General features: G+C 43.1%; 1 protein-coding gene across 2 annotated transcripts in view; it reads left to right on the top strand.

Moving 5' to 3' along the window:
- MAP3K5 (mitogen-activated protein kinase kinase kinase 5) overlaps positions 1-24,667 on the top strand; it is a 759,411-nt gene that overhangs the window by 166,504 nt on the left and 568,240 nt on the right. For both annotated transcript variants that reach the window (XM_069234653.1, XM_069234652.1), the window contains exon 2: positions 3,423-3,562. In XM_069234653.1, the coding sequence (XP_069090754.1) occupies positions 3,423-3,562 (140 nt within the window). The remainder of the gene's footprint in view (positions 1-3,422; positions 3,563-24,667) is intronic.

Below are 24,667 nucleotides of genomic sequence, written 5' to 3' on the forward strand. Positions count from 1 at the left end.
CACTGGTTCCATTATTTGGTGGTATCCTGGTATGGATAAAAGTACTAATAAAAAGTATTTATTCGGGACAGTAAGGGGTATCATGGCATGTCTAGCTGTATCCTGGGGTATGGTAGGAATCTGGAGGGCATTATCCGTGCTGAATGTGTGACATTAGGAGCCACCGACACAGACAATAGGGCAAGGTGCCCACCTGGCTTAGGGGTACCTACTTTGACCTATTAAGGGAAGGTAGGCCTTTTTTACTCATACTCTCCAATGGCAGTAGAAGAGGGATCCTATTACCCAGATGAATACCTGAGACCTAGTATAGGCTTTGTCGAAGGGCAGAAGCATGTCTGAACTATAGGGGTACACACCGACCATAATACCCCTTACTGCCCCGAATTAATACTTTTTATTAGTATTTTTATGCATACCAGGATACCACCAAATAATGGAACCCTTCTGGTGTATCCCTGGGTATTTTTAGTCAATTATCTAGATCACAGATAAATATCCAGACAATTAATTTATAATAACTTCCTCAAGGTAGTTCCGTTTGAGGTGGAGTCCACCCTGGTAGTATTATCTTACTATGGTAGGTTGAGGTGGCTGATGATGAAGCATGTCACATTACGTGAGTGAGCCCACCTCATCCAATTCTTGGAATTGCCCTGAGATTGACTAGGCAAGTTCCAGGGGTGGATAGTACTTCTTGGAGATGAGTGCTAAATATGGGACATAGTACCCTATGATTTAATCGTAACGTCATGTTGTGTTTGTGATAATCACCTTTTCCCACTGGGTACCCTCATTCGTCTCTGAGTGAACCATCCACAGCTATGCTTGCTCTCCCTACCGTCACTCATCTATACTGACCTTTCTCTGCTAAAGTGTTGTAATGCTCATGTTGAGGAGTGGGTGATCATGTGTGGAGCTTGTCTGGTCTTTTTTAAGTTCTAAAGTTATTCCTAGGTCTCTTAAGATCATGGGTTTATGGAGAGAAACAATTCATCTGGGAAAGCAGTGCTACTGAACGATAATACCTGTTGGTTTCTGTTTGAGATTTTGTAGGCAGAATTAACAGAGCTGGTTTAACGCAACTATTACCTGCTAAACCCCATTTCCCACACTGTCATGCTTATCTCAAAACGCAATTAAAACACCAGCTGTAACAGATCCGGTGAGGATGATTTCAGCTGACCCATGTGGTGACACAGCAGCCAAGGGAACATTAGTAATCCCATTTCCCACATGAAAATTGTTTTTGTTTTGTCGTAGTTAGGCTGAGAAAGTGGGACATCTAACATTTTTAAAGTTTGTTTGCGTGTTGTTTGCAGTATATTTGGGTCTCTGGAAAAGGCCACAAGGACGGCCAACACTAAATTCAAAATTCAATTCTTTAAACGTTTTCTCAACCCTCTACTCGTGGGGTTTAGGACTCCCAGTTGACAACATTCTTCCCGACAGTCCTCAGAAATCTGCACAGTGCTCTGTAGAGTGCTTTCAGGTGATGCGTTGATGTAATTCGCACAGAGGATGACCAAATCTTGGTAAACTATTTACACTATTTACTTTACATTGTCATTGTACATTAAGTCTGCCTGTACTGTGTCTGAGGATGGGAGAACATGCCACTGATCTCTAGCCCTCTTATATATGTGCCCAAGCCCACCAGTGGTCTGGGACGTGGACGTAGTTTCCTACATTTGCAAGTGATCTGGATTAATGAAGTGGCCTCACAGTGGTAACATTGCCCAAGATTATATTTTTTTGTGAAGCGCAATTGGAGAAACCTACCTACCTGAGAAAATGCAGTGAATGGAAAAAGTAATCTTTACCAAAGTAAGACACTTCCAAAGAATCAAGAACTTTGAAGGGCAGAGGCCGGGTGGAGACTAAGGAGGGATTCTTGGTGTCACATTGGGCATTATATCTTGGCCCTGTGGTCTGTAAGTTTACATGAATATTTTAAACCAGAAGCACCTCTAAGTACACCATGATGCGCAACCTTAGCTCAAACCACGACTTGTCCCCGTGGTGCAGGTGCAGGTGCAGGTGTAAAACCCCAGGCTTTCCCATAATGGTCCCTACTGATATGCCCATGGAGTGACCATTCACTCTATCTTGCAGGAGGGCCTCTCAAGTTTCGTGCCACTGAAATGTACCCCCTTGAGCCAAAAGGGTCACTCAGTTTGTTTCGATTATTAGTAATCGGTGAACCCCACTACCATTTTTGTGTTAATTCGTTTGCTATGTAGTAAAGGCCTCTGAGGCAGGCAATATGCGGCATTTCGACACTTTATGAATCTCCTAAGTAAATGCACACATAAACGCATGACATTGACCTTTGTGTTTAGGCCCATTTTATCAATTTTTATACATAAATAAAAACAGCCTTTTGGGATTTTTCGATTGCTAATTTATTTCTCTCATTCGGCCTAATCAATGCCTATGAAAAGTTGTATTCTTGACAGGTGGCCATATTGTTTCCCAAATATAACCACCCCTATGCATGTGACCAAAATTGATGTGGAAAACATGCTCTTAGCATGATATATTTATATAATTATATATATACTCTTCTCTCTCTCTCTCTCTCTCCCTCTCTCTCTCTCTTCAAGAATGTGCAAACTATGCAATCAATCCAGTCCAAGTGGACTATTTTAGTATGTTTTCTGTGCCTAATCAAACTTTCATAAATTAACTTAACTGCATGAAATAATCAAAGTCATAGTGGATATTCCGCCCCAGTGGGCTAGTAATGCATTCCATGTAAGGTTGCTTGAAGGAGATGAGAAAAGATTACTGTTCATGAATGACCATAATATTTTTTTAATTGCACCCAAACCAAATAAAATGGAGCATACCTTTTAGCAAGGTACTACGCGCTGTGAGAAGCTGCAGTAATGGTAAGTTGTTACTTAAGAGACAGTCGTTATAAGTAGATGGGACAGTGGTTCCCACTCAGCTGTACACCAACCCCACTCTGGACCGGACGGCATAACGCAAACTACCCCAGGAAGGGAGACAGAACATATTTTATTTTGTAATATATTACGTGTTCTATTTGTAATATATTGCCTGTTTTGGTTGTAATATTTATGCTGAGGCATAGGGTGTAACCTGACCTTACCATTAAGTGTGGATAGGGACTGTGACTCACAGCTGCTCTAAATAATATGAGTTATTATGCCACATTTACTTTCACTATTTTCACCGACATGGCATACATTTTTGTGTGTGTGTATATGTGTATGTGATGTGCATATTTGTTTTCTTTTTTTCCCTAATGCTGATAGAACTGGAAATTGACATATCACTACTTGTAGTCATACATCTTTATGCTGTTTTGGTCTGATTATGCATGATAATGAAACAGCATATGTGTGCTAACTTCGTATAGTTTTAAGTGAAATTTTCCTGCTGTCGTCCTTCAGATATTGCTGTGGTGGAGATGAGTGATGCTTTCAGACAACCTTCCCTCTTCTACCACCTCGGGGTGAGGGAAAGTTTCAGCCGTGCCAACAACATCATCCTGTACTGTGACACCAATTCTGAATCTCTGCAGTCCCTCAAGGTGAGCAAATCCATTGTTGTTTGACGTTCTGCACCACTGTGATCTGATTGTCCGTTTCTTTCAGTCTCAAATGGTATTTTATACCATATTGTGCATTTAGTTGTCGGATGACCACATGCCATTAGAGACACCATATCCTAAAGCATTGTAATCCATAGCTTTAATCAAATTGGTTTCATTGAAGTGAACCAGGAGTGTAATTCCCAGAATACACTGCGTTCTCAAATAAATGCCCAGGACTGGAAAATGGTGACCTTCCTGACATGCGGGCATCTGGCAACAGTAGGAACACTAAACTGCACATGGAATCCATTGTTACTCTCTTGACCGCTGCACGTGCCTCCTTTATTGTGCTAAAGGAAGGCACACTGACTATAGGTTAAAACGGGAGCTATTATTTCTTAACCCCAGAAGATGGCTGTGCTTTTAATGCTCTGACATTTTATGGTTTATATTCCAAGAGCTTAAAAAAACAGGTATAACAGTATGTTAAAAAAAAAAAATACACCTATCACGAGTAAGTGATCCTCTGATGGAGGGTCTTGGATGCAAGTTTCCCCCTTTAATAAAGGGTTGACAACTGATTATATTATGCATCTCACGAATGTTCCATTGTTCATTATTCAGAAAGCCTAATATGGAGAAGATTTTCCGATTCTGTTTAGTAACAGATTTACTTCAGAAACAAGGAGGTGAATTATGAGAAAATTCCAGCACTGCTGCTTATAAGAAATCAACTTACGAAGATGCAGGCTTTGTGATTTTGTGGTAGAGCACGATAGAGTACAGTATTATATGTGTGCATTGGCATAGCTTACACAAGCATGCACATACATATAGAGAAGCAAAACACCTTCAAACATCCATGTACACACAGATCAATGCCCTAGATATCCGTCTTGTTCCCTCCAGCCAGCAGCAAGAGGAACATCAAATCCTCAAAGTGAGACAGCTCGTGGTCTCCTTGATTTTTCCGGTATATGTGACAGGCATTGAAGCCTAGCTGAAGGGAGGTGGTCTAATTCAGGTACAGAACACCACAGTTATCACACGTGTAAATGTCCGGTCGCAGTGGTTGGGTGCACAACACTTTTAACAATAAGCAGTACACAATAAACAAAACAATTAAGATAGTAGTTCTGTAAAAACAAAGCCCACCTTGCAGTTCACATTCTATAGTGTTAACAAACAACTGCACAGTCCTGCAGTGAAAAAAACAGTAATACAGCATTGCGGTTATAGAACCATTAAAAGGGTTAAGCAACGTTGGCAAACAATACAATGATCATGGCCAGTTCACTGCAAAATGGAGGATTTATAGTTCACTGGCTCCAGAAAGGTAAGCCTACGTTTTTGGATTAAGGGTTGGTTAAGAGCGAGGGTTGCCTCGCAAAGTGGATATCGTGCTACCAAGTGCTGTGAAAGCTCCGTAACATTGGCTCCTTACGCTAACATATCATTTTTTCTCTTTTCAATCACCTTTATTGATTTCTCAAGGTCTTACATTAAATCATTTACAGAGCTCTGCTACAGTAGCATCTGTCCATAAACAAAACTGCAGTAACTCAATTACTTTGTCATTCAAAAACTTAACATTCCCATGTCTGTTCCTCTGATTAACATAAGAACAAACAGTTCTATATAACTAGAACTTTACTCAGTACCATTAACCTGTAGAGACTAGATTCCTCAAAGTCCTATGGTTATATATTGGAATGAGGTTGTGTGTATTGGAAGGTCAGGACATTAAGATACACACTTATTGATTTATGTGGAGAATACCGGTCCAGCTAATCTAGATCAGCTGTGGACCACCAGTGAATCATTACTGGAAGCCAGGGACCCCCATCTAACAAATTCATATGATTCAAATCTCAAAATAATACACAAAAATACAAAAACAAATACAGACGTTGTGGAATAGTTTATTTAATTCACAACAAAAAAGGGAATTCTCGAATCAAAATTTTAATTTTAATGGGATACTTGGAGCTTTTCAAAATTTAGTTTTATTTTTGTTATTCTAGATGAGAAAGTGATATGCTAGACAACAGCATATCACTGATGTTTTTGCTACTAATGCATGCTCTCTTTTTGTCAGCGCATACCCATGTTGTTTCAATTGAGGACCCCGGTAGCCCATAGGAGATTATTTTTGCTGTACTTGATCTAACCACACGATTCAGGATAATAATACTAAAGTAATTTTTAGCTTCTAGTTTCAAATTTTGTCACATTTACAGGGCCAATGTTGCTTTTTTATGTATATAAACTTTATTAAACAGCCGTAGGTGCTTCAGACCTCCAGGGGTTCATGGACCCAGGATAAGAAGCACTGACGTAGAAGGTTTCTGACCAGCTAATGGAATATGGGTACGCTGTATCTTATGTAAACACCTAGAGTCCACACTGGCCGGGTCACCTGGGATTCACGGTGGCTTGTCATCTTTGCTGTCGCCAAATAGGACAATTGCCCATCCCAAACCATTTACACACTGTTGGGTGTTTCCTTAGTCCTCTTTACTCTTCTCTTTGTAGTGCAGTACTTTTGGCTTCTGCCCATTGGAGTATGTAGTGCTGCTTTTTCTTACGTAGCGGTGGGTGAGTGGGAGCCTGAATTGACATTGATATGGCTTTCAATGTTATAAGAAGGGCCAGGTCTAAGAATTTAGACCCTGCCTTGTGCACTTTAGGATGGCCATTGTGTTCCGGTAGATTAGCTAATGTTTTAGTATTTTGTGATTTTTGGGCATTCCCATATCTTGTGTAAGAACTCTGCTTGCACTTCATGGCATCTCAGGCGTTCACCGGGGGTCTCTGGGTACATTTTAACGAACTTGCTAGGGCTCAATATGCCGCGCATAGACAATTAAAATAAATGTGTTTGCATCTGCCGTTGTGTGACACTTTCACGTGGCTAGGCAAGGGCTTGCTTCCATTTATTGCCTCCCAATTTACTCCCAGTGTTAGTCGCCCTTTTCTCCTGAAGGGAGGTTAGAGAAATTACATTACCCTGTGAAAGTGAACTCAGACCAAGAAAAGGTAGTAGTTATCCTTGTCCACTGCACAAACCTAGCTAAATCAATTAATTTCACAAATCGGTGATCACTCCCCCTAGTTCCACTGCCCTAAAACTTCCTTTCCCAACAAAATTTTAAACTGACATATGCAAGAGGTATAGGAGTTCTCCTCTCACATGTTAGTTCACAATGTAGTAGAGGTGCCCTCTATAGCCTACCATCAGCTATAGTGCATATTACTTGTGCCAGTGCGTGTATTTGTAGTTTGTCTGTAATCTCCCTTTTTATGTTAAGAATTATGTCTCGTGTAGCCTATTTTCCTCTGCCCTCACCTGAAATGGAGTTAGTGCACCAACCCTGATCAAGTCTCACAGAACTGTAATTCCCACTCTCTTCCACTGAATCAATCATTTTGCTGTAAAGTATCCTTACTGTTTAGGTGTGCCAGTCAGATATATCACTGAGTATACAGCAAGTTTTGGTGCAGTAAGAAGGTGTGCTCCCTAGGCAGAGATACCACTCTGCACACTTTCACTTGTATCAGTAGGATTCCTTCGCAGTCTTCCTCTTGTGTTGGTCGAGGGTTAGAGAGGCCTTTAGGGTGATGAGCCAAAGTCCGCATTAGAAGGTCAGATCTGCAGAGATGGGAGACTATGGGCAACAATCTGCTCCATGGTGAGAAAGCACCAAAATCAGGGGCCATGCAGGTCTCTGCTCAAGGGTGTTATTTTCCCACAGACTGGAGCAGCTTAGGTATCCAAGTTGTTGCAGTTGGGCAGAGACCCACTGTTGATCAGTCAGTTCATCCTCCAATTTCAAATGCCCGATCAGTCTGGCTGGAGTGTAGATTCCATCCTCAGGGAGAAGGCTGAGAAGGTTCCTCAGAACATAATGCAAAGATCACTGTGTACATGCTGTGTGCCAGGTATACTCTACAGCTTCAGGGGTTGCTCTGGTAGTAACTCTTCTATGTTTCCACAGACAGCTCTGGAAAAAGTAGATGAAGATGTACTCAGCGATGGTTTAATCCTTTTTGGGGACCTACTTATCCTTTGATTTTCAATTGACATCACTGAAAAGTAATTATTCAGGAGATGCTCTTCCTGACAGAGACCTAGCTAGCCTCCTAACCCCCCCCCCATCACCCTCCATCACAACAGCCATTCCTCCGGGCTGCAGTATATCCCACCAGGACAGACCGAAAAAGCCAGGAGTAGCACTTGCTGTCATCACCTGCACCACCTCCACTGATGAGAACACAACCTTTATGGATTCAGCAAACAAATCACGATTAAAGGCACCTTGGCTTGCCAATCTCCTAGGCCACCCACCACCTTCAGCAATCTTCTGACAGACTTCCTCACCCCTGTTGCCATCAACTCGAACAACTTCATCTTACTAGGCGACCTCAACTTCCATCTCAACGACCAAAAAGATCTTAACTCGACTGCCCTGTTCGAGATCCTGGGACTTACCCAGAGCGTCCAAGGCTCTACCCACAATGCAGGACACACCCTGGACCACATCTTCACAGCCAGCAATAAGGTCAAGTTCAGCCACCCCCATCCCATTCTCCGAACTTGGACAGATCACTCCACATTCCCCTTCTTCATTGACGCACTGCATCCCCCATCCCTCCCTCCCCCAACAGCCAAGACCACTAACAACCTCAGGCCTCAGGCGTAGCTGGAGCATGATAAAGGACACAGACTGGACCAACACCCTCAATGCCTACCAACCAAACCTCATCGGCGACCTGCATGCCAACATCAAAGCCTTCATCAACTGGATCACCACTGGTGCAGGCACCCTAGCCCCCTGAAAAACGTCCGACAATCAAGAACCAACACACAATCCAACTGGGTCACCGAAGACTTTAGAAACTCCAAACGCTTCTACAAACAGCTGGAGGGAAATTGAAGAACCAGCTGGGATACTATCGCAAGAAACACAAGTCCGCACTCAGGAAGTACTACGCCTGACTCATCAAAGCTAGAAAACCAGCCCTAGAACTGAGACTGAAAACCAGCTCCAAAAACTGCTAGGAGCTCTTCAGTATCGTCAAATAATTCTCCAACCCCAGCTGCCACCAACTCTATTACCCCGTTGCAAAATCTCTGCAACAACCTTTCTGACTTCTTTCACAATAAAATCTTCAAGCTCTACAGCAACTTCGACCCTGAACACAAGACACAAGAACTCATCAACCAGCTTCCCACTAATACTAGATTGGACCACCAGATCACAAACTGGAAACCTCAAGACATCGCTAAAATCATGAGAACAATGCATTCTGACCCCCTCCCCCCCCACAACTACAACCTAGGAGGAACTCTGATCAGCTCCCACCTCGCCACCATCAACACCTCCATCCAAACTGGAATGTTCCCGGACAACTGGAAAATAATAGCGCTCCTGAAAAAACCCACGCCACAACTAAAAATGTTTGGCAGCTACAGACCCATCTAACTCCTGCCCTTCCAATCGAAAATCATGGAGAAAGCTAGCAACAAACAACCCTCCACAAAAAATGAAAGACCTGGCTATTCAGCTAGGAGCCTGACCAGCCTACTTATCTACTACAGCGCCCGGATACCCCTTGGGTGATAAGAGCGCAATACAAATCCACATAACGTAACAGCTAGTGGTAGTTTTACAACTTAGGCATCAGTAGTGTTGGGGGAGTTATACCATATTTACATGTTGCGATTATTGGTATAAGTTTTTGGAAAATATTTTCTCATAATGCGCTTCAATGCCCCAAACATACAAAAACAATGAACACAAAAGACTTTTCCATGGTGAGTCCTATAGGCAGTGTCCCTAAATGTGTATGTGCACCCAAAAACTAAACATATATGTTGCCAGCAACCATGGCTTGCTAGAACTTGAGAGGCTAACTCACTAAAAAGCAACGGATGAGTGGAACAACTGAAGGTTAGTGGATGACAAAAAAAAAAAACACAAAAATTAAATCAGTCGTTTAAACAATGAGTCTACATTGAGTAAAATAGCTTTCAATGCCCAAATCAGTAATTGCAAGTAATCCAGTATTTGAAGTAAAATGTCTTGAATTAAATAAGTGCACAGGGAGATAAGCTTCAATGTCGAGGCACACATAAAAATTTCATCATAACTTACATATAAACCACATAATCAGAGTTCTTCTAATATTAAAATATTACAACCTATTATACATTTTTTTTATTTATTTTATTTTCACATTTTGATAAAATCAATACAATGAGCATGCCAATATGGCAAAGCATGGCATAACGGCTGGGCAAAAAAAGCAGAGAAACTCATATTCACAGTACACAAGGTTGTCAAGTGAAACATCAGAAATACTGAGTTATAAACGTACAATGAGATCGTAATACCTCACAAATCAGGATTATACAAAACACAAGGCAGCAGGCTATATTTCCATGTACCTACCTCCTATCACTTAGCGTATACTAAAGATTCAATTGTAATCACTAATTTACTGACGTGTGCACTTGTTCCAACACCTGCTGCCAAGGTGCAAGCTCGCCAGGTAAAACACTTCATTCGTTATGCCCCCCCTTTTTTCGTTTCTTTTTGACGTTCAGAAACTTCTTCATGCATCTTGCATGGACTGTCTGAGGTCAGGAAAAATAATGTATGCATCCCTTCTTGATGAACCTCTTTTGCCTCGCGGGCCATTCAGAGCACCTGGTCTCTGTCCCTATAGTTGAGAAATGTAACAATGATGGGCCTGGGAGGGGCTCCAGGGACCGGCGCCAGAGACCTATGCACCCTCTCGATTACAAATGACTAGGAGAACTTCTCAGTTTCAAATAACGTCAGGAGCAATTTTTCAAAATAGTCGTCAGTGCGCCTCGGTGCTGTTGTTTCAGGAACACCTAATATAAATATCTCAGTTCTCCTAGACCAGTCTTCCAAATTGTTTTTTTTTTTTTATTGAACTTTGCGCAGCTCTCCTTTCACCTCCTTTGAAGTTGTTGCATGTGCACATCTTCGACATTGGAGATACACTGTTCAGCATTCGTTAGGCGCTTGTGTAGTTTTTCCATGCGGTCCTTCATGTCGTCCAGGCATCTGTTCAAGTAACCAGTTTACAGCTATGGCGGGGAGACTGGTTCGCATTTCAAGTAGGATCCATTTAATGTCCTCTCTTAATGTCTCACCCTACGTCCCCCCCCCCTTCACCTTTCTCCCCTGGCAACTGATCTGCGAACAGTGCTACCAGGTGCAATTGCCTTTTAGATTGTCATGTAAGGCGCTGTTGCTTGACGTCTTTTTTTTGCCCATTTTTCAATGAGGGTATCAGGTGTTTAATAGTAAGCACGCTGGGCTGAGCAAGGCTAGTGGCACAGCAGAACAAGCCTAGGAGATATCCAGCAATGAAGTCTCCACTTATGGTGCAAGTGATGTTTCAGCCAGTGTCTTACCTCCAGCAGCAATCCTCTAGTGTCAACAGTTGTCACGCCTGTGTTGTACAGGTGCTTCTCGGCAGGCGGAGGAGACATGCAGTGGTAGGCTGAGGTCAGGCCGCAATCCCACTTGGGTGCCAGCGTGCTCCCTCGGCCGTATCTGGCACTTCCGGCACCTCCAACAGTCCCCCCGGTAGCATTCCGGCAGTCCAACTCAGCTCAGCACAGCCCACTGCCCCACAGGTGAGGACGTCGGCCCATGCTGCCTCTTAAGCCCGGGTCCCCAGGTGGCACAGGCCCATGCAGGCAGTCCTCCTCCAGGTCTCGCTCGCCAGGCGTAGTGGTGGGCCTTGGCTGTGTCCGCTTCGATCATTTTAAGTCCTGTGGCTGGCCGATGTCATACGCCAGACTGGGATTACATTCAGGATGGTTGCTCGGTTTGGCTTGGTCAGCTATACCATTGGCATTCCATTTCACTATTGTGTACCTCTCATCCTTTCATTCCTAGCTCCAGGCGAGTGTGTGTGTGTGTGTGTGTGTGACTGTGCAAGGCAGTGGCATCTCATGGTCCTGCATTTGTCGCTAAGTGGTTGAGTCACAAACCGTCCTGCCTTCAATCTAAGGGCAACCTTCTCAACACTTTGTCATTACAGGACCAGGTATCCTATTTCCCCATCAACCATTTCTCAACCTAGCTTCACATTGCAACTATGAACCTGTCAGCTGTAATTAAATACAAATGAATAATAAAGCATTATCATCATTGCTTAAACTTATGGCATTGAAGGCAATTTTTGTGAAGTTCAAGGTAGCGAGGACAAGGGAGGGTATTCTTGTTTCTGTAGTACTCTATCTTACATCTCTCCTCTGGCCTTTTGCATCAGTGTGGATGCCTTAAGTACGTCCAAGACTTTAGGAAGCAGTAGAATAAATTGTGTACATAATACACCAGGGCAAGTAGCCTTTCACCTGGTAGATACAACATTTATTTTCACAGTTTCATGAACCAGTGTTGTCTGCAGTCATCTGTTTTACCACAGCTGTCTAGCTGCACTAGCTTCAGAGTTCTCTGAATCTAAATCTGTAGAGGGGTGAACAGTCTTCCTCCCTTCTTTCTGGCAAACCCCATTGTATCTGGATCAGCTGAAAAGTCACTACACGGGTATCTTTTTCTGATTGCATTGCTGTTTTTTTCTTCTTATTTCTAATTCTACACCTATGTATTGGCTTTCACCACTGCCATTGGGTGTTGCATCGCTTTGCACTCCCTCGCTGGCATCTTTCGCTGTGTTGAAAAAAGAAAAAAAAAAGAATTTTGGTTTTACTGGAAATAAAAACCTGTATTCAAGGCACATACTACAGAACTTCTTCATCACCAGGTAGTAGTTTAGTTCATTTTGCACAGCCACTGTGTACTCTGGAAAATGTGATCAAGATTGATTTTATGTTACATATGGCCAATAAGCTTTGATCTTTGAAGGAGGTGATCTCAATCTTTGTAATTCAGAAGCCTCACTATTGTGGGTTGTGGTATGGACCCTCAAGGTGGTGGAGGAGTTAGTGCTGTGCATGGTTATTTGATGAAACAAAAGGTTGACAAGCATTTAGTAGCCACTGCTCTAGAATGCCAGTCATCAAAAAAACAATTTCTTGAATAAGCCCTCAGGTTTCCCAGGGAAGCAGACAATCTGGGTGTTATTTCTCCTAGGCTGCCACTCTGCGTCTTCATCCCTGTCATCAAGGAAAGGCACCATCTCTTAAAGGTCTTACAACTGTTTGCATAGTTACATGGCCCCTAGTTCCATTGTGGCCACCTTTGATTGTGTATCAGTCACTTTGTCTTGGCTTCTAGTTTGTGAAAGTCTGCTCTGGTGAGATTCATCTCAATAGTGACAACGTTGATCTAGTTTGGGCCACCCATGTCCGTTGGTTAGCTTGGAGTAGGCGATAAGACTTGTCCTCAGTGCTCGTCCTTGTGTGGTCTCACACTACTCATCTCCATAAGTGACCTCGTTTGGAAGTATTGTATTCAACTGAGAAGGAGCTGCACTGTGATTAGTGGCAGCAGACCTTGCGTTTCAGGATCACCCAGTGATCATTGCAGACTTGAAGTACAACAGTTGAATCCCAGGCTAAGTCTTTGTCGCAACTGCATAGCAAGGGCCAAAGTACTTGAAAAATAATGCTCATAGCTTGGGTCTTTGGATGTACCGCTCTACTAAAACCATCTGATTGATCCTGAAGTAATTTATCCATTATAATAAAGTGACTGACATCCCCTATTGGGCAGAAGAGAGCTAGATTTCAAGTAATACAGAGAAAATGGCTGGAGTATTTCAAAGGGTATATGTCTTCCCAGCATGAGTATTGAACATTTTGTTGCAATCCACAGGCTCATCCTCAATTAAGCAACACACAATCCATAAAGAAAACCTGAGAGGATGGGTAAAGAATAGGCCCCCAAAAATAAAGTAAATAAAAAAGAACGGTTCACCCGGCCTCAGCTCTAGTGCATTGTTTAGTACAGTCTTCAGAAATCCCAGTTCTGCTCCATTACATCTGCTGTGTGGCTATCTGCGTATCCCACATGTTGTGTAGCCCTCCTTACCCAATCTTGTGCTTGTGACCGAACTTTGGTCTCACCACTAGAGCTTTGCAACACTCCAGCTGGTTTTGTCCTGCCTTCCATGGATACATCTATTTTCACTTATTGTGGTGACTACTGTTTCCACCTGCACTGCCAAGAGGTCTGCCAGAGGTCTCTGGGGCAGTTCTCAGTAGTTGGTGACTTGAACCATTCACCAGGCCAAAGTTCCAAGTCTCAATTAGTTGCCCTGCTTTCACTTTTTTCCCCTTCTAGACCAAAGAGGCTTCGTCTTCTTTTAAATAGTTAATGCAGCACTCCAGCCAGGGAACTCCAACACCAGATCTTCTCCAGAGTCCCCAGCACAGGCATTCGGGCATTCAGCTGCTCCGACCGGCAGTCCGACTTTCTGGATTTCCACTCCATAGGCGCTGGAAGTGGGGGTGCTACGGCACCTCCTAAAGTAAGTATTCTGCAATTCAGACGGTGAATCGACAATAAAGATACATTTAAAAAAAATAATCTTGTCACATTTTAGAGAGCCTTCAAAGACAGAGGTCAAATGTCTTCTGACAAATTGTTGCTTATTCTTTGAATAAGGAGACTGGTGTTTACTTTTCTTTCTCTGACTTAAAAGAAAGATGATTTTGTGAAGTGAAAAATGTGGCAATCTTGCTGCCGTTCAGGGAGTGTGAATGAAAAGGCTGTAGGCTGTCAATTCTTATCTAACACAGCAAAATTTACACATGTGTAGGTAAACTGTGCATTTATATGCGCAAAATATTGCAGCAGTTCATAAAACGCAATTGAAGGACATTTTAGAAGGATGAAAACAAATCACTTTTCCTGGTGATGTGGAAATGATAAATATTTACTGTCACAGTTTGCGTGCTACATAGTTTTATAAATAAAACTACTTGTCACTGCAAATTTAGTGGCCATTTCAATGGACCAAGTGTTGTCTGTAAATGACAGTGTGCTTCCACACAATGGTGTAGTAATATATTTGCTACAGTTTGCTCGAAAAAGCACCAAAGCCTACAAAACAGACTTGACACTCTCCTGCTGAATGAACATGACTCTTTTGCTACACTTGGTCTTTGTGTGACACTTTTCACACTCCCTATGACTTCAGTGATGTAACAATGATGGCAGCCCCCCCCAAACTGAAAATCGTTAAGCAACACTATTCCACTCCTATGATTAGAGAACTGTTACTGCTCCATCAGCTTGCAGGATCACTGTAAAATGTTGGCCTTCACAGGAGCGGTTAAGAAACATCTCTTCACATTGTTGTAGCAGATCCGGCTTATCAATAGATTTTTACCATGACGTAAAGTACAGAAGGCTTCTAGTCCACCATCTAGTGTGTCCCGAAATGGTGAGTTTGCTTCACTATTATGACATTACACTTTTAGCTTTCGTGTGCACAGCGCTTGTGCTGTGCTTGAGAAATTGCTTGTAAGGAGATTTTTTTTTTTAAGTAGCTTAGAGCCCTCCCATTACTTTTCTTTACTTACTGGAGGTTGGCTCCCACGTCACTCTTGTTTCCTTGCTTCTATTTTGACAGTGCCTCTTCCCTTCGGAGCTTTGTGTGTGCTTATACCTGGAACATGGACCAAGTACTGCTTCCTGTCTGTGCCTGACCACATACAAAGGTACTTTTTTATTTTGTAGTGTAGCTGTCCATCAGAGTGGACGTTTTGCAGCCTCTTTCTGTAGAGACCCAGACCTCGAAGCCATGGTGTCAGTTTATGAACTGTCCTGTATTTAGGCTGCTCTTATCCTCCACAACGACAATGTGCCTGTCACTGTGAGCCCCCAGGAACCGCAGTGCACAACATGGGAGAGCACACGTTGTGGATCAGTCGGTGTATTTTTACTGCACAATTATAAACCCAATGAGTCACAAAAGTGCAACCTGGCCGGGCTTCTCTTAATTTATCAGCAGTTCTTTTTCCACTTTCGAGGTGGGCGCTGTAGTGTTCTCTTGTCTTTGAGAATTGCATAATGATAAACCAACCTGATAATCCCAATAATTCTTCACAAATGTGAGCCTCTTAAGTACATGTGTAAGTAGCACCTCTGGTTCTGCAGAACCAACTCGACCCGAAGGTGTTGAAGTGCTTTAACAGGAGCACCAGTTGTCAGCAGCTCTGGCTGTAACACCACATCCTCTTGCCCTGAAATCTCTCCTTCAGGTTGTACCCTAATTCCAACCCCTCCCGTTCAGGGCCAGCTAATATTTCAGGCACTCCTTAAATTCCTGTAAAAGGCTGCACACTCAAGCACTCCTTTGGGGTTCAGTCAGTGCAAAAGGTAAGTGTTTTTAAAATATTTTCACTGCTGCTTTTATCTCTCAGTGCAGCCATTACTTGAGGCATAGTATTAATTTATAGCATAATTAATGTGTAATATACAGCATTACCTGAACTGAGTAGGGGAGCAAAAATCGAACTCGTCAGTATTGAAATCAGGTGAATAGAAGACTATGGTCCCCATCCATGAAGAAAGTCAGGAAACTTCTGGAATTCGTAAACATTTACAAGAGTACCCCTGAACATGTGGAAAATAGTTTTCCTTTTGAGGAAAGCCCTTCACCTACAGTCCCACCAAATCTCAGGTATAAGTTCCCCTCTCCACTGTGGAATGGGGTTTACATCAGCCTTGTGCTGGAGTTTAATTCTGACCCATTGGTGGAAAGGGAATGGATTAGAGTTTGGGAATACCCCCAAAAGTACAAGTTTGTGAACGTTTCTAAACTCCCAAAGTAACCCCTGCTTTGTATATTCATTTTAAGTTTTCTGAATGTTTATAATGTGAAATAAAGTATTTCTTTGTCAGCATCAGATAACTATTTTTGTCTTACTTGAAACAATCAAACTATTTCTTGACTAAATTGCTGTACTGTAATACATGATTTCCAGACATGGTATAATTTAACACATTTCTTGATTTTCCATAATCTTGTGAAACACACCTTTACGTGTACCCCTACTAGAATACTTGGGTCCTCTGCTGGAGAGCTTGGAAATGGTAAACTAGTGTCTTCAGAAAGTCTTGTTTGATGTTTACTAGTGAACATTTCTAAAGATACTTTGTACTCTCTGAGGATAGATTGATTACCAGCTTGCTTGATAAAGAATTTATATCAGACACTGCGAAGGTCACGAACTGCTTGGCCCATCCCAGGGTCTGCACACAACTTTAGAGTATATTATAACTTCTGCAGGATATTAGCTGTTGAAACCAAGTTTAGACACGGTTCCCATGTCTGATATAGATGCTTTACATTTTTATTAAACCTTTAAATGAGTCTTTCTTCCAATTAGATGTTCTGTTCTACTTCATCTGGTAAATTGTGACCCAATTCTAAGCACTATACCTTGCTGCCCTTTTCGTTAAAACATTGTGTGTTTGGAGCCACAGAGGCGGAAGACAACTAATGCTACTGTGAAAATATTATGTTTTAGCCTTTCGAAGTTTAGATATTTTATAGTTGAATGTATACATGTAGTTAACTAGGAGTAAGTTTGCAGTCAGTTCATCATCTAATATATATGTCAGCATATTTTTGGAGGTGCTTGAGAGGCTGTGTGTTGGAAGGTTTGGGGATAAAGGTGTTGACACGCCGGGTAGTTCCAGAGAGAGAGGAATGAGGAATACTCGGGTCATTCCTGGCTGGGTACGATCTGTCTCAGGGTCCCCCATCCTGTCCCTTTAGAGAGTGCATGTTGCCTGCAGTCCCTCTCCTTAACCCCTGCTGCTCCCCTCTGTGATATCATACCTCCTCCAGCCGTCTGATCTTTTTAACCCACCCTCCATTATTTTTAAAACATCCCCCCTACCTTTCTCTTTAAGCCATCCCACAGCTTTTACAGTATACTCTGTCAGTGGCGTAACAAAGGTCCCTGCAGCCCCTGCGGTGCAGAGGTCCCCTGAGCACCAAGGGGCCCCCTCAGCATAGCACCTGACCTGAGTGAGTCCATAGGGGCCCCCTCCATGTTCTTTGCAGGGAGGCCTCCCCCAGTTTCGTTACACCACTGTATTATGTGAGGCACATGAAAGGTATATGAACCTTTTTTTATTTTGCTTCATTCAGGAAAACATCCCACTTAATAAGAATTAAGATATGTGCGAAGCTTTGGCTCGCTGTAATATAAAAAAAAAAATCTCACTCCATGCCATTGGTTTAGGCACTGGCTGTGTTGTTGCATTTCATACAAGATTTTCCTCCACAGCTGTTGAATCTAGCTCTGTCCCATGTATGCTCTGAAGGCATTTGGCCCGTACACCGGTGCTATACCACCTTCACACACACGATCATTTGACACTCAGATGGGCTCATCTGCCTTTACACACCTGCACACACAGTCACTTCATGTGACACCCAGGTGGGCTCTGCCGTCTTTTTATACACACAAGCACAAAATCAGTTCATGTGACGTGCTGCTGCTCTTACACACACACACACACACACCCCCCATGTACTCCCCCCACCCCTCCTCCCCCTCTCCTTCAGGCTGCATGTATGTTTGGCCGGCCGTCTCAGGTCGTCCAAACACACATGCGCACAGGGCTCTCTCCAGCCCAGCAACACAGTTACTGGGCTGGAGAGAGCCTGCACAGGCTCCCAGTCTGCCTGGGAGCGCCCTGGCTGGGCGCTCCCAGCTAATCCTGATGCTGCTCTTAGCAGCGCCAGGATTGGCTGCAGGGCAGGCTGGGAGCCCGTACCTACAGGCTGTCAGCAGAGGAGAGGAGAGGAGCAACGTTGTCGTGAAGACGGCAGCAGCACAGATAAGTGTTATTTTTAATTATTTTTAATTTAACCCAACCTTCCTCCCCTGTTAATCTCCCCTCAATCCCCCGCGTGCCGCACCGCCCCTTCTGCGTCGCATGAGCCACGACTGATCTCACACTCTCTCTCTCACTCTTCATGTGACACCCAGGCAGGGACTACCACATTTGCATGCACGCACTCAACTACTTCATGTGGCACCGTGGCTTAAAGTCTAGGACAAAAGCACCCAACATTGACCTCGTCATAGCTTTTCTTTAAAAAAAAAAAAAAAAAACTTTGTTCGCAGTGCTGTGCAGTCTGTCTGAAAATAACATAGGCAACCCCAGTAGATATTACATAGACAAAACCTATTGGATTTGTCAATGCTCGTTTTAGACTTGCAGGTTTGAAACATCAAGTTAAACCTACTCTTTCATTTTTTTTTTTCAAGTTAATGCTTGAAGATGTAGGTTGCATAGCAACTGGTCTAAGAATGCTTGGTCTGTAGCGCAATGGTAAACCTTAACACACCAAAACATAATGTGCTTTGAAAATAATATGTCGGCCTTGTCCTAGTCTTTAGCTGAAAAAGTTAGCACTTCGTTGTTTTTTTAGAAGAAACTCTGAGATGTTTATATTTTTAACATTTGTTTTGTGATAACATTTACTTCGTTAAGGAAGTACCTCAGAAATAAATGATATTTGATGAACCTGCCGCTCGGTACTGATATGACTAGGTCTCATTTCCGTTCCTGTTATTCAAAGACACCAAAAAGGGAGTTTCCCATGGGTAAGCATTTGCATGACTGACTTTATCGTTCCCTTATGTGGTTTATGTATGTATATGTATAAATGTATATATATATATATATATATATATATATATATATATTCTAATTTAGACATAATTAATCTTTTTGAGCCTTTGAGGCAAGACTACCTAAACCTTTACATATGTTTTAGTATAAAATATGTCACATCAGGCAATTATGACTGTTTAGAAAAAGATGTGATGCAATAATCTGTAAAAAGTTCTTGCATCACATCACAGAATAAATATGGAATTAAATATCCCCTTCTGTACATTAGAAGAACATTGCAAGGCACAGAGGAGTTTGGTGACCATATAGGGGCACAAGGCCGCAGGCTGAATGCCTTTATTAGTCCTAGAACTCTGAGGGGACTTGCAATATCCTTATTATGTATAGTTAAAAGGCCATTGTATCCCACATAATATTTGGTCTTTGCTTCCTCCTTTTGGAAACACAACAAATGGCCAACAAGTCGCCATGTGTTGTGTGATGGTCTTCTGGTCCTGTCACTTTAGCCTGCGGCAGTTTGCTTGTCCCAGAATGTAATCCGCTTTAGGCTACAAAGCCAGGCATTGCTGCTGGTACAGCATGTTGTGGGGCCCATTAAAAGCTATGCTCGGGAGGCCTACAGGAATTGGCAGCTCTGGCCTGTCCAAAACACAGTCCATTATTTTAAGGGGTGAAAAGTAGAGGATTAAACAAACAAGTTCCTTTAGCCCTAGCACGTGAAAAAAAAATCATTTTTCTTTCTTAGATGAAGCAGCTCTGTGCCGACCTGCAGGCAGCCTTAGTCAACAAGCATTCCTTCCCGGAGACAGTGAGGGAAGTTGGAATGCAGCCCTTACTTAGCACTGTCTCTGTGAAGTGACACTGTGGCTACACACAGCAGTGTTTGTGCTCACACGCGCCAGCTTCCTTCAAACTAAGCGAAGGTCGCTGTGCCCCTTGAGCACTGTGACTGCACAAGTCACTTGTACTAGCTTATTACAAGCAAATGGGTGCATAATTTTCTTATTAGAAGCGTGTTACAACTTCTGAACACACCTATCATTAGAGTATAAGATACCGCATATTATAGGGAGATTACGAGCTCTCACTTGTTATGAAGAAGTTAAGGTTGTTGTGAGGCTCGTCTAGAACCAAGCCCTTGGAACTAATGCTCCAGGCACCACAATCAAGTGACTATTTCAGGAGAAGTATGGAGGTAGCGTCTTCTCAGCATGCCGAAAAACTGATGGCAACCTTCCTAGCCGCTTCTATTGTCATATATTACAAGATCGCGAGTCAGTTCCCTGGGGGCCGTATTCAAATTTAAATGGCTATCTTCCACCATTCTTAATATGTATTTCAGTCTGTTAGTCACAACCCTGGCAAAGAGAAAACATACAGAATGTGTGGTACAAAACTGTTACAGAACTTGAAGGCAGATTCACAAGAATATCACAACTTCTATTCCGATCAATTCAAATATGACTATGTTATCCACTTCACGTTTCTACCTACCAGTCAGCGCCCAGTGCCCTAATGCTTTGTTTCTCTGAAATTTTGCAAAAATAGCGGATATGTGTCCTTGTGATGACACATGCATCTGTGCATTGTTCACTGCCGCAGTGTGGAAAGTTCCCACGCTGCTCCTCTACGCCGTCCAGCTTTTTATTTACGCCAGTGCTTAATTTGTAAATAAAAACGTGCCCGGTGTCCAAATCCCTCCTCTTAAACACGCGGCTGATGCAATTAAATATGGGAACACGGATTACTAAAGCAGGTAAACATGAAGCCATCCAGGGCCTCTTCAATCCATTTAAAGCCACTCCCTGCCCCCTCAGCTCACTCTAGCAGTTTTTTGCTTTCTCCCATTATGACGCTTTCTCTTCCTCCGTCTTTGCCATATGTATGGCAAAAATAAGTGCCGGTGCTCAGCACCGGAAACAGCAAGCACAAATTAAGCAGTGATTTACACATTGGAGCCCCTGCATCACTGCTCACATTTAAAAAGATGAAGATTCTACTGTCATTCTGGTTACCTCATAAACACAATCACGGTCCCGCTCCCTATGAGTAGTTCTCGGGAGAGCGTATACTTGTGTCACTTCCAATCTTGTAAAGGTGCATGGAGGTTGTGGATTCTCCATGGTGAACAGGAAATGAATCTTTTCTGTTAGTCTTTCTCTGCAAGCTATCCAAGACTCACTCATTTTACAATCGTCCCGTTTTCAAACTTTCGCCTTTGCCTTAAGAAGAATACTAGAGGGTGTTACCGGAATGTGAAACTTGTCAAAGTGCTTACAGTCCTCGCCTAAAACTCTGATGTTGGTTCCAGTTTGGTCGACGCTTTTGTGGTTTCATGTAACCCCGGTTTGATCTTGTCAGTACCTTCAGTAGGGCTTTCATGACCTTGGCTTCTGCTGCACGATTGGTATCTGATGTTACCATTTTTGCATGTTCTTCCTCTCTTGAGGCTTAGGTCATGCAAGTAAATAAATCTTCTGTGCTAGTTTTATTTTTTCCAAACCTTTAGTCAGCCTTGTGGGCATGTTATGCCCTTTCTAAGAAGCAGCTCTGCACATTTTAAATAAGGATCGAAGTGCACCGACAGCAGTGCTCTTCCACGGCAGTGCACCCTCTGCGTTGTGGGTGTTTGGACCTCCTTCCGGTCAGACTGCATTGCTCCCTCTGCTTGTATATGGCTCTCTTTTCTGGCTTATTGCTGCCTGCTATTGCCAGACGTAGCATACGACCTGCTACAAGTTCACAGCACAGTGCGTCGAGAGCATAGTCAGTGCCATCTTGCGTCTCAGTGATCCAGAAATAGAGGTACCACAGTGGTTGCTGCAGGTCCTGCTTCCAGCTAATGGAGCACAGCCAGTTTCGACTTTTACTGCCACAGAACAGGGCCCAGTTCTTTGCTTCTGCACAGAGCCAGTTCCAGTGCTGCCACTAGGGTGGCAGGGGAAGGAGGTTTAAGAGAGCCTGTGCCCAGGCACATTCGTCCTGGCCCCCTCAGCATCCCCACCCACATGGTTCTCCCGCATCTTGATCTTTATTCCTAAATGTGCTGCTATTTGGTCTCACTGTTAGTTTATTTTTTTTCTCTATAATCAGTGTGCAAGTTGGCAAGGCTCAGGTTGGCTCTGGACCGTTCTGTCTACACAGCTGACAGCGGACAGTTAGAGCATTGGTCACGGGATGCACCCAGGCCACATGGGAATTCTGGAAAGCTTTGTTTTCCCAGAGTATTTGCCTCTGCAAACCCCCCATGCACACATGTGAACCCACCCAGCTCTCGCAATACTCTGTGACTGAAGGACAGGTTGGCTACAACGGCACCACCACAAAGAACATAAGAGGAGACCCTAGCCTCTACAGACCATTCAGAATGTAACCAGTATTGCAATGGCTCAGTGCTGGGAGGGGCCGTGGATTCTGGCAAGACAACCAGGTAGGTCAAGGGTGCAGCCACCACCTTGAGCTTTAGGCTAAGTCTTGTGCTTCATTAGCAGAGATTAGAGTGGATATCAACCAGGAAGTTCGGGCTGCTGCAAATCTCAAGGGGAGAGGCAGTGGGAGGGTTGGGGATAAGGGGACAGGGACAGAGGGAACCCCCCACCCCCGAAAAACGTATATTATTGCCATCTCCTGCCACCTCGCACTCCTCTTCCCTCCATGTGGCTCCCCAGCAATCCTGGCACTGCTTACATGCTGAACATAGCATGTAAGCGGCGTCAAGATTAGTCTGACTGGCAGTCACTGCAGCTCAGACACAATCCTGGGGTCTGTGTAGTTTCTCCAGCCCAGGTGCATATACAGCTTGGTTGGAGAAACCTAAGTGTGCATGTGCATTTGGCCAGCTTCAGACGGCTGACCAAACACACATGCGCACTTAGTGCGCTCTCCTCTCCTCCCACCTCCCATGACCCAGCCCGCCCCTCCCCTGTACTGCTAGCTGAGCCAGCAGATGAAAAAATTGATAGTGGAAGTATCTTTTTATTTTTCATCTCCAGGCTTTTGACCAGGAGGGCGACGGTCCTTCACCATAGCAAAGAAGCCGTCCATGGCTGTTAAACTGTATACCCTTTGTTGCAGTCACAACTGAGGTATCCACACACTTTGTAATGTATATTATCTATACATGTAAGTGTATTCATAGTTTGGTAATGGTTCCCTAAGAGCAAGCAAAGAAAGCACTTTTGTTTGTATAAGCCAGAATTTTGGAACAGAAAAGGGAGATTCACAAATGTAATTGCATGTGATAGCCAAAACTCATTCTTGTTCCATATAGGGTTTCAGGAAAGGGGCACCATCTTTTTATCTTCTGTAGGTTTCCAACCATCACCGGTAGTCCCTGTCATGTTTGTAAGGGTGTGCATCTTTCCCATTTAGGTTGAGTGTAGAGATGTTGCCACCTATTGCACTCCTACCGAGTGCATTCAGTGGGGAATGCCCTTGTCAGATAGGTATGCATGTGTGAGTGCCTACTTTGCCATCTTCAAGTTCTTGAGTTTGTTGTACAATATTGTGTGGCACATTTAATACAGTGTTGGGTCATCACTTTTACATTGTTTGTACCTATAATACTTACATTACATTCTTATACCTTGGGATCAGTAGCTTTGTTTTTAAATAGGTATCATATGTGCATCAACATGAAATACGTTGCTACTCCATATGACACTAAGATGCACATTATGTCACGGTGCATCACAGTATGACATGATGCAGCCAGGTATGAAATACAGGGCTCTAGCATGAGACAGCGCTCACAGCTGAGATGTGGTTGCTGTAGCTCTACTTAAAATAATTAACATGATCAATATATAGGATTGGAGCTATCAGAGCCTTCATAAGACTGAGTCCAAGCCAAATAAAACAAACTTACTTGAGACAGAGTCCAAATTAAACCTTATAAGTTTTTTCAAAATGAAGATCAGTAGAGAACACAATGCAAAAAGTGGTTAGTAATTCAATAACAATCAATAGTTCAAACATAAATTTAAATCAAATAATGTGAGAGGTTCAATGTAAGGTCATCATCTAAAGAAAGCAAATAACCAAAACTAAGTAACGTTACGCAGTAGGACTGAAATGGAGTCTGTCTCCAAAGACAGCCAAGAAAGAACTATGTGTACATCAACTAACAGACTAGCATAGAGTCGGCACATTTAGAAAGGCAAAGAAAGTCTTGACTAGCAGTTTGTCTTATGAAAAAGCACAGAAGGAGCTAAAACGTCTACAGAAGTTTTTTTTAAACACAAACTTAATTGCATTTCTAAATAGTAGGCATTACAGAAGAATGATTTTTAAGTAGCGAATCAGTACAAATAGTTAGAGTCAATGGTATATGAATAGAGTGTGGCATACAGGTCCATTCTCAGTTGAGCCAATGTCAAAAGGCAAACAAAGGTTCAACAACATAATCCACTCCCCATGTGGATCCCAAACCATGACAAGAACCCTTGATGTGTCACCTAGGAGCCGCTGCTCAGAACAGGGA

The sequence above is a fragment of the Pleurodeles waltl genome, chromosome 5 (genome assembly GCF_031143425.1).
Source record: "Pleurodeles waltl isolate 20211129_DDA chromosome 5, aPleWal1.hap1.20221129, whole genome shotgun sequence".
NCBI classification, from domain to species: domain Eukaryota; kingdom Metazoa; phylum Chordata; class Amphibia; order Caudata; family Salamandridae; genus Pleurodeles; species Pleurodeles waltl.